Source organism: Protomyctophum parallelum, assembly GCF_964188405.1.
Source record: "Protomyctophum parallelum genome assembly, chromosome: 16".
NCBI lineage: Eukaryota > Metazoa > Chordata > Actinopteri > Myctophiformes > Myctophidae > Protomyctophum > Protomyctophum parallelum.
This window is the reverse complement of record NC_139711.1, coordinates 15,001,616-15,012,847: the sequence shown is the minus strand read 5'-3', so window position 1 is coordinate 15,012,847 and position 11,232 is coordinate 15,001,616. Positions and strand designations below refer to the sequence as shown.

The following is an 11,232-nucleotide window of genomic DNA, read 5'->3' as shown; positions in this document are numbered from 1 at the left end:
ACACACACACACACACACACACACACACACACACATTTTTTTTTTTCATATTTTTGTATGCTTTGCTGAAACGTGCTTTATCCATGCCAGTGAAACTACTGTTTTCACCTAACCCTATACAACAAGTGGGCTGCATTGGCACTAACCAATATCTACAGCTGACAATGTGGGAAGTGACACAGACACCACGCATAACATGACAAACATACAGTAGACTACTGGAGGTAGGGGGTGAGAGTGACACTCACACCATCCAGTCAAACTTGTCTGACGTGTCCCACTGGGCGAGGCTTTAAAGATAACAATGAGTGCTAACTGTCAAATGTGTCAACAACCTGTTGCCGGAAAGGTTACTTTAAAGAGAAGAAAATAGCAGCTTTCTTCCGTCCTGTACATGTGTTACAGTGCTTACAGGCATGAGGAAGGAAGGGACGAGAGAGAGAGAGAGAGAGAGAGAGAGAGAGAGAGAGAGAGAGAGAGAGAGAGAGAGAGAGAGAGAGAGAGAGAGAGAGAGAGAGAGAGAGAGAGAGAGAATGAAGGGGGGAGGAGACGTGGTAAAAAAAAAGCAATGCTTGATTTCAGATTACATGTGTAGAAATGTGTAAATGTCTGATATAGGAGCAATGTTACATTAATACTACGTGACCTTTTACATTATGCAATACATAAATACAATGTTCACACGGCTTTATCTGTATTTCTGTGTGCCTTTGAGGTGTAGGCCTACACCTGTACACCTTTGTATGTGCAAAAGGTAAACCAAACACCCAAGTCCAGTTCCCAGTTCCCACTAGAAGCCTCTGCTGAAAGCAATTCTAATTAGGCTAATTTCTCTCTCAGGTGGGAGAACCAACCCCCACATCCACCCCACTCCACTCCCACCCTACCTCACGTGGCAGCAGGAACAATGCTTTGCTGTTTTTGTCAGTCAGTCAGTCTCAGACTAAATAGAGTTCTTTATCTCCCTTTTTCCGCTGCACTCCACAGAGGCCAGTCTGACTTCTGGGTCACAGTTGTGAATAGCTGCATGTCATTAGGAAGCCAACACTCTTGACACTACCAGATATGGAAACCCCAGACATGGGAGATCCTGTCACAGGAGGGAAATAATAAGTGACAAGAGATGGGTTTTTTCCCCATTTCCTTAAGGCACAGAGTTAAGTCAAATAAGTAACATTTATATATATATATTCTTATATCTCAGACCACTTACAAGTTGTAAACTTGTAATAAAGTTCTGAATGTTTTCATTGCTATGAACATGCAGACTACATTTGACTGATTTTAGACTTTGAATTTGTTATTTCATTTGCAGTAGAAATGTTGCATTGGCAACACAGACAAATATGTTTGCATTTTGAGTGAGCAAGCTAGAGGGAGAGAAAGAAAGATAAAAGACAGAGGGAGAAAGCGAGGGATTGAGGGCAGAGAAGAGAAGAGAGAGAGGAGGGGAAGAGTAGAGGAAAGCTGGGAGGTCAGCCCATCCCACTGCCGTCCAGTACAAAGGCAGGAGAACAGAGCTGTGCTTGCATTCCACCACCGCTGACGAGTCAGGCTGCTCTTTCTCCCACACACACACACGTCACATACTCACGCTCGCTGTCACGCACACTTTCACGTCAGACACACGCATACCACAGTTACCAAGGCAGCAAAACTCACTCAGTGCCAAGAGATGCTACCGGCTGGCTGGATACACTGAGTAAGTACACTTTCCCTCTATATTGCTTTACTCCCTGTCTCATCCTTTGTCACTGCCTCTCTCTCTCTACCATTCTAGCACAAGTCTGCGTTCATCTGTCTCCCATGTCAATGTGAAATGGGCTCTGTTGACTCAAACTGAGGGACTTTTCAAACTTTTCTCTCAGTATGTGGTGCACATGCACTTGCCTTTTGCTGCCATGCTCTTCTTCTGAATGAGAAAGGAGGCAAGACAAAAATACAGATCAATGTGTGTGTGTTAGAGAGTGTTATCGTGCTCAGAACTGTTTTGTTTACCCATGAAACATTAAATACTACATCATGACTGTAATTTAGGTTACAATTCAATTTAACCTAGCAATTGGGCTATAATATTATTTAAATTCTGAAATACTTGCCCAAAAGGCTCTTCAAGTAACCTTTTCTTCTTTGTCTACACGGCTTTATTGCATTTATACAATGTTTACTAAGATTAGAACATCTGGTTTATTGTGTTCTGTAATTCTGTATTTGGTGAAGCATTCCAATTCTGACATACTAAAGCATAAATCATTAAATGGAGGTGTGTCACATACTTCCTTTGTAAGATTTGAAATTGTTCTTTCAACTTGGCAGTTGAAAACTTCCTACTTCCTTACTGGGAGGCCTGCAAATTCCTATCACTGCCTCAAAGTGTTGATACCTGATAAGGTGCTAAAAACTGTTGGGGAGGAGGGGGGGGGGAATACTTGTTAATGAGGTAAATCCTGGTGAGTAAGGACACTTTGTCACTCTCACACTTTGCATGTGGCTAGAATTAGAATACAAATTAGGCATGGGGGTTAGGAGAATGAATGAAGTCATTGAATCAATGGAAGAGTGTATTAGTATAAATAGATGAAGAATGGAGTTCAAGTGTGACACTATCTTTGTCTGTTTCTCCAAGATAGGACAAGGTCATTCAAACGTGTGTGTGTGTGTGTGTGTGGGTGTGTTGACATACTAAACCACCCTTGTTTACCTTTCAATGTATGAAAGCACAGCAGCTCTCTTGGTGCTTACTGTAAATTGAGTCAACAGTGCGAGCACACACACACACACACACACACACACACACACACACACACACAGGTCCAAGCTAGCCAGAGGGGGATTAAATGGATGCAGACACGACAATGCAGTAGATATAATCTGGTTCTCTCTCTCTCCCTCCCTCTGTTTCTCCCTTTCTCTCACTAAACAGGCGAGAAACCACGATGACCTTCAGACCACAGTAGAGCGTTTCTTTCAGCTGCCCACGACGAGACACAGCGCACCTTGACCTATAGAGACGGACAAGCTCCCAAACGCAGGATACTACCGAACCCAGCAACAGAGCGGGAGAGGAACTTCCACTTCCAGCAATTAGATTGCACCTGTTCCCACACTACAGCGCTAAGGAAACAACACAGGAGCTCACTATAGTCTATTCTTCTGGCCACGCTTGGAGCTCCCAACTAAATTTACCCCCAAAGGCAATTCCCAAAGCGGAGGGAATACACGCCACTGCCCGGGAGCTGAGGGAGACAAGAGAGTACCAATAGACTCTGGTGCTCAGAAGCAGGAGGAGCAGGATGCTGGCCAAAATCCTTGAGGACATGTGGGTGGAGCCGGAGGTGTTGGAAGCCCTGAGCGAGGAGCAGAGGAGAATCCTCTTCCTCAAGATGAGAGAGGAGCAGGTTCGACGTTGGAGAGCGAGGGATGATCTTGAGGGGAGCGGGGGGCTAGAGACCCCCACGCCAAAGAAAGGTAAACTGCTGTTTAATGCACAAGGATCATCACTTTTGTGGTTAAATATAAATTTCTAAACTAAATCATGTGCCTCAGTAAAAGAGGTTTATTTTTGGTTAACCTCTTAAGGTACAGGAATATTCAGAAGAATTGAAAACCGTTCTCCGTGATGATCATTTTCATATGAAGGATAAACGTTTATTCGTCAAAGGGAGCGATATCTTCCATCAAAAAAAGAACGCTCCATTTCAGAAAGCACACAAGACCTGTCTGTGTCTTGCTGAGGGATCGTGAATTGACATCCTTACTTTTACATACACGCCTACATGTTCTTCAAACTTACCGACACTGCAGTGTGCACACATACTGTAGGTGTGTCTGCATGTACTATACAAGGTGTTCCCCAAAACAATGTACTATGCACTATGTACACTGTAGCAGCACATACTATAGTATACTATACTGGAAAATAATGCGTGTGCCTGTGCATACTTGCCTTTTATATGCCTAAGTATAACACAAAGGGGACTGTCAAAACCTCAAGTCACTTTTATTCTTTCTTTCGCTCTCTCACTCGCTCAATTAATCTACAGTTCTATCATTCACTTTTTCTCCCTAGATTCGAATCTATACCTTACGTTAGTTGAATTGCATCATACGTGCACATGTGTCACTAGCTGTGCACACTACTAGGCCAGTAGGCCTCTACCTGTGCGGTGAATAGGGTTGAGTAAGCTCTGGGGTTTGGGAAGGCACCACGTTTTAAACTACATATCAAGTTACCCTCTTTGTGTACCAATCTCTGCTCTGTCACCTGAGAGGCTATCGTGTGTGTGTGTGTGTGTGTGTGTGTGTGTGTGTGTGTGTGTGTGTGTGTGCAACCTACAATCTGCATCTATTCTTTTTTTCATGGCCCTGTGGCCCAGAAAGGCTATCCTTACACACGTATATTCAGTCACAAGCCTCCAAGTGTCACAGACACACATATACTCACAGTCTCACACACAAAGGGCCGGCAGCCCATGAAGATTTCCATTACGTTAATGCTGTGCTACATTCCTTGTTAATTCCTAGGTGTGGATGCAAAGGTCATTGATAGGTGCGATATAGGACCATAACGGGATCATACTGTATCTCTGTAATGGAATTCACCCCTCTACAGCTATCACATCACACACACAAGTATATACCATTCAGTACAGTATTGAGAGGAATTACTGTGAGTATCCACAATATATCTCGCACGACAGCGAAAGAATGATGGTCTCTACCTGTAGTTGTCTGGGTCACTAGACTGGAGTCTATTAACATGAAAGGTATGTCCTATTATAACATATATTCTGCATTTACAAATGCAAGTTGAGTAGATGAACAGCAATCACGTTGTCATTTTGAATATTTCATTAGGTTGATAGACTAGATCCCCCTCCCCCCAAAAAATACAAAGAATTAAAATCACACCTGTGTGAAGCAAGGGGCGCTCGCGCTCTTATCATCATACATCATCTCATTCCGGCTAATCACAATTTGCGTCCTCACTTTTGTCTTCAACGTTTGTTTACACACTTTTGTCTTCAACGTTTGTTTACACAAACACAGTCAAATCTGGGCATAGGAGGGGCTCTTCAAAAAAATAATAGAATAACTTTCACACACCCCTCTTTTATCCACTGTTGGGGATACTATATATTTATAGTACCCATACATGTTCATGTACACGTTGACTACAAGTAAATATAGAGGTCACCAGTAGATAGCTCTAAATTCCTTATTTCTGTACCTTGCAACCTCTTTTGTACTCTTTAATGTAGGGCCACTGTATCTCTTTAGCCATGTCTGCCTATCTGTCCTGTTTCATAATGCTGTGCTCAGGTTCAGGTTCAGGTTTATTTGTCATTTGTATAGATACAGAGTATACATACAATGAAATTTATTTTGCTCAGAGCACTTTCAGTCTTACATACGCAGGACATAAACAAACATCTATAGTGCAAGAAAAGACAAAAAACAGGAAAAGAAAAGTGCAAGTGAAGTGAAGTGCAATACAGTTCAAGGTCATCTGTTCAGCAGCCTGACTGCCTGGGGGTAAAAACTGTTACTGAGACGGGTGGTACGAGATTTGATGCTCTGGTAGCGTTTTTTGGAAGGGAGTAGTTTGAACAGGGTATTTGCGGGCTGCAGTGACAACTGGATTTCCAGAGATCAATATCTATCTGTAGTATTCTTATAGGCTATATATCACTGCTATTGACAACAATGGAGATTTATTTTAAACTGTTCAGCTTGGGTGGTTCCACTTGTATCGCAACACATGCCTGTTTATATTCAAACTGCAGCAGTTTGAATGTGAATGCCAATAAGTTGATATGCCAAGGTCATGTTGACACAGGGCTTCAAATGCAGTTCATTATAGTGAGAGATAGGAGGAGACTGTCAGACTGAGCAGTTGAAATGAGCCAATTTACTGGATTTCTTCTGTGATTATCGTTGATTTAAGTCTAATAAGACACCGGCAGACGACAGACGTTGATATCCCTCAAACACATCAGACAGAAATAAGAGGGAGAAAAACATGCTGTTGTGGTCGACACAGCTCTCTACTGCAGTGTGTAAGCTTGTAAGACAGCACCATCGTCTGGTCAAAATTCATTATAACATCTAAAGTTGTCTAGTCTAAAAAAATTAATAGAGATCAATCGCATTGGAATAAACCAGTGGTTCCCAAAGTGGGGTCCGGGGACCCCCAGGGGTCCTTGAGGGAGTTCCAGGGAGTCCCCAGCTAAATGACATAGAGATAGAAATGCCATTAAATGGAGGTCCGTAGACTAATGCATGTCAAACGGAGGGTCCTTGAAATTAAACTGGTTGAGAATCAACTGCTAGAGCCTTCTCACATGGGGGTCCTTACCGTCCTTGGCATATCTTTTCAAATGGGGTCTGCGGGCTAGTGTCAATTTGGGGGTCCTTGACATGAAAAAGTTTAAGAACCACTGCTCTAAACAAACCATATGTCCTCTATAAACTCACCGATGTGTATGCGCATATGTGCTATTTTTCCTATAGGTTCCAGCAAACATGTAACCTGGCTTTTGGGTCGGGACGGCGACATAAGTGTGTGTGTGATTGGACAGGTGGATGACTTCAGGTCCTCCAAACTTCTGTTTGACAGGTAGGCATAGAACCACACATATGCTATTGTGCAAAGTTGATTGGAGTCTGTCTGGCTCCTCTAGTCTGAAGCTTAGCGCTGTCATAAGTCATTGGATAATGTAAACATGGCAAACGATACAATTTCTAGATTCAAAATGGCATATGGTAACAGGTCTGTCATATTTGGCTGTTAACTATCGTGCAACAGGGGGAAAAGTTTAAATGGGGTTAGAGTAGCCTACCTGTTTTATGTAAATTGTTTATAGGCTACTTGCAACGTTGATGCTACAGTAGCTACTATAGCTCTGGTCTGTATGATCTGACTGCAGACTATATTGACCTTATGCACACCGCTGCCATCTTGCCAGCTTGCCAGCAAGGTGCTAATTAGGTGCAACTTCCCATTGACAGCCCATTCATCCAAACAGAAAAGTCCTATCTGATGGTATTAAACAATGTCAATCACCAACCTTGCAGCTGTACGAAAAGCTTGAATTATCCTCTTACTATCTGCAGTGTTTGTTTCATAAAAATCCACCGTAGGCATGTTACTACATGTTACGTAGCTACTTCCTGTCAAGACATTACTTGCAGATTATTTTCTAAGTGTCAGAGTTTGGAAGCACTCGTTATCAGTAAAGCAACCTCCTGCTGCATCCTAAATGATGTCAAATTCAAAACAGGTGGTACGCATGGGCTGTTGAGTGATAGTCAATGAGCACTTCCAAACTCCAGCACCTAAAAGAAAAATCACCTGCAAGGAATGTCTTGACAGAAAGGAGCTCATAACATGTCTACAGTGGATTTTTATGAAACAAACACTTTGCAGATTGAAAGAGGATAATGCTTTTCGTACAGCTGTAATTTTGGTGAGTTTTACGTTGTTTAATACAATTTATAGATAGGACTTTTCTGTTTGGATGAATGGGTTGTCAATGGGAAGTTGCACCTAGTGCAAGATGGCAGCGGTGTGCATATTAGGTCAATTGGTTGAAAAAAAGGTTGAACAAAAAGGTTGAACAAAAAATAACAGACATATTTCCTTCAGGATTAATAAAGTATACCATGCAGATATAGTAGCCCTACTCTGCTAGTTTTCTATTCTGCCAAGGTAGATCATTAAATTAGCTTAGCCCTCTAACACCCGCATTAATTTCTACTTGCAAAAAATAGATTTCAACCTTACTACTACTTTGTACTACTAGGACTAAGACTAAAAAATATGTTAAAAAAAATAATAAATAAAAGTTTGATGAAAAATCTATAATAATTATATAATTATATAATAATATAATAAATTAATAATTTACATTTTGGGGATATCTTTCACAATAATGAATAAAACATGTTCTAGACATTCTAATGATCACAAAAAAACATATATTACAATTATTTTACCTACTTTTATTAGGGTAAAGGTCAAAAGTCTTAGGAGTCCAGACATTTTTTATTTGTGTGAATTTCAGCCTCTGTGGGGGGTATTTATATGCAAATATCATGGCCAATGGCATTGAAATGGCATTGCAATGAACATCACTGATGACGTTTAGGTGAAAAAAGAACAGAAAAAATAATAATAATTTAGTAATTAAATTAAATAAAATTGTTGCTAAAAATCAATGCTGGGTCTTAGAGGGTTAGGATATCAGGTCGAAATTAGTTCCAGATTTGGCATCTAGAAGGGAAACAGGTAGTACTCCTGGGTCCTCAGGACAGTTGTCACACTACCTTTAAGGGTTAAGGGGGTTAAAGCTATTATCTCTGGCCTAAACTGAACGTCTTTGTCTTCCAGATTCCAGAGTAATGGTATGAATGGCATCCAGACGAGGACCTTGCTGCCCGAGAGAGACACCCACCAACACAACTCCAAACAACACTTACAGCTGCTGCCCAGTGATGTAAGTGCGCTTTTGTGGGTTGTGTTTGAAGTTGGTTGTGGCTTAAACAGGAGAGGGTACAGTGGTCAGGTGTTGAATTAGTACGTAGTAACAAACAAACAAAATACTGAATTAGACAACAACATAGAAAGACACGGACACAGAGAGTGTCCAAACTGTCCTCGACGTCTGCTTGAGCTGTGTCTCACTTAACATCCAGGAGGACGACATAGTCACTCCTAACGACCGCTCATCTGAGGAGGAGCTGGATTCTGGCAGCGCCGATGACGACCCCAAGGACCTGGCAGAGGAGGACAGCGATAGTGAGTCAGACGGCTGCGGTGCGGCCAACCTCAAACAGTGGCCTCCTCTCTACCGGCCCCATCCCAGTAGCCATGGCAACCAGCCGCCACTCACAGACCGACTGTCAGGCGCAGAGAGGACACACACGTCGGACAAAGGTGAGAGAGCAAGAGAGAGAGAGAGAGAGAGAGGGGGGGGAGGGAGAGACAATAATGACGGCAAGAGAATGATATCCTATGTCCATGCAGGCTTTTGTGCACAGTAAAATCCTGTAATGGCGTAAATACACAGTAAATATCGACCGTTACGTGTCCATATTTACATCCTCCGAGCTAAATGAAAAGTGAACACCGAGGATTTTACTGTGTGTGTGAACCGACGTATGAGTCTGAAAATGATGTATTCATGCGATTTTCTTTGTCATGCTCCTGTCCAGCGGCGGCGGTGACGGCATGGCGCCAGGAAGAGAAGACGACAGGTCGCGTGGCACAGCTCAGGAGAGCGTTTGCCAGCAGTGTATCGTCCAATGCCTTTGCCAAGCCACCGGTGCCTACCAAACCACCTCACCTTAAAAAACTGGCCACTCCATTGGTCCACTGAGCCTCCACAGAAACTGTCAACGAGCCATAGACCGTGACTGTTGTTGGGGGGGGGGGGGGGGGGGGGGGGATCGATGCAATAGAGATAAAAGAAGTGAAGTGAGAACGTTGAGGCTGAGCGTGGGGTCAGCTTGGTTAGGCTTCACTTCCATGACCTACCACTACACAGACGTACAGCCGCCTGAAAGAACAGACTGACAAATGCACCTGGAAGCTTTTGAACTGCGGATCAGCCAAGAGGTCCACAGGAGTGAAGCACCTTTGATGATGCCAAGTGAATATAAATTCACCCAGCTGCTTTGATATTGACTGAAAAAACTGATGGATGTATACTGACAGATAGACAGGCAGGTAGAGCTAATGCTACATTACAGGTGAAAAAGCACCAGCCTCCTTGAGATTCAACCGTTAAATGAAATTCTCCTTACAGCAGACGTCAGAAAAGAGATGTGTGCCTGACCCAGTGACCTGAGAGTTCCACGGGTTAGATCCTTTTCTTCATTCGTCCATATCACTCTCTGGACAGTAGATAGAATACAATGGAAACATGTCCTCATCTGTTTTAGTATTGGTGATGTCAGAAACAGCCATTGTCAGCATTTTGTTTAAAGTAGCTAAATCAATGAGTCAAAAAGCAAAGTTCTTCCATAATGTGGCCTCTATGTGGTTATTCAGCTAAAAGATGGTTCGGAAGGTACTTTTTCAGAATAGTTTAACTCAAGTTTAACTATCAGTTTTCACTGGCTAAGAACTTGTGCCTTTAATGACTTAACAAAATGGATGGACCCCATATAACTTTTGATATTCATTTAACGTGTTTACTATATCTGTTATTTTTGTCTGTCGAATGAATGTGCTATGATGGGGAGGGAACGTTATGTTATAATAATCAGTGACATGACAGGTTTTGCCTTTTGTGTACATTCCCAAACAAGAACTGTCTCTCTTTGAATAGACATGGAATGTGAGAAATTAGGCTATAGAAAACATAAACAAAAGGTAAATGTTAAAGAGAAAAAGGAAACAAACTAATAAAACGTGGACCTTTTTATATCCTATTACAGGAAGAAAAAGCTTCTCATGAATGATGTCACAGTTGTTCAGCTTTGAGGAGTGGAATGTTTAACCAGTAGTTACTGCTTAACTATGTGGTCACATGCATCATTTACTTGGTCACTTATTCTTTACCAGAGGCGACTGCTCTGACAGACACTTGAAACACCTTCTATCCACCCTTTACACCTATACACCCTTTAGTGTATCTGTTGTGTTTTTGAGGGGTGCTAGCCCCTCCAATGTCTGGCTTTTGAAATGACGTTGTATGGCATCCATGTCTATGGACTTTTAATGTTTGTTTAGAGCACTTGACGTGATGTGTCATGTGGCAGCCAAGTCTATGGACTTAAAATGTTGTGTGTGTGTGTGTTTGTGTGTGTGTGTGTGTGTGGGGGGGGGGGGGTGATGTTTTTATTAGCACCTTGACTTTGCATTTCAATAAAGTTACATCTGTTCATATGTTAACATTCATTCCGCGTGTAGTAGTGTACCTTTTGGGCCTGGTGTAAAGTTCAAGGCCTGGAAGAAATAACAACAAATGGAGGCAGACAAATAACAAACAAACAAAAAAGATTGAAAGATTCCGAGACGGACACATCATTTGGAGATGTTGCGGCTGTTATTCACAGCGCCAATCATGCGGTGTCCATTCAGCGGCATGCATTAAGGGGCTAATATAGTTGAGATCAAACAGACAGCATGGCGGGCCGATTAGTGTGCAGTGCAGCAGACACAAGAGTGTGACGACCAAGGGAGACATAGCAAATGGGAGTCAGGTCACGGGAAGCGCTGACTGT

General features: G+C 42.4%; 1 protein-coding gene across 1 annotated transcript; it reads left to right on the top strand.

The window, feature by feature from the left end:
• The first annotated feature begins 3,284 nt into the window (after positions 1–3,284).
• Positions 3,285–10,810, top strand: LOC310873959 (uncharacterized protein). Its single transcript, XM_083786578.1, has 5 exons — positions 3,285–3,468; positions 6,514–6,619; positions 8,393–8,498; positions 8,698–8,938; positions 9,217–10,810. The coding sequence occupies exons 1-5, from the start codon at positions 3,294–3,296 to the stop codon at positions 9,378–9,380; spliced, it is 792 nt and encodes a 263-aa protein (XP_083642704.1). The 5' UTR covers positions 3,285–3,293; the 3' UTR covers positions 9,381–10,810.
• Positions 10,811–11,232: the final 422 nt, after the last annotated feature.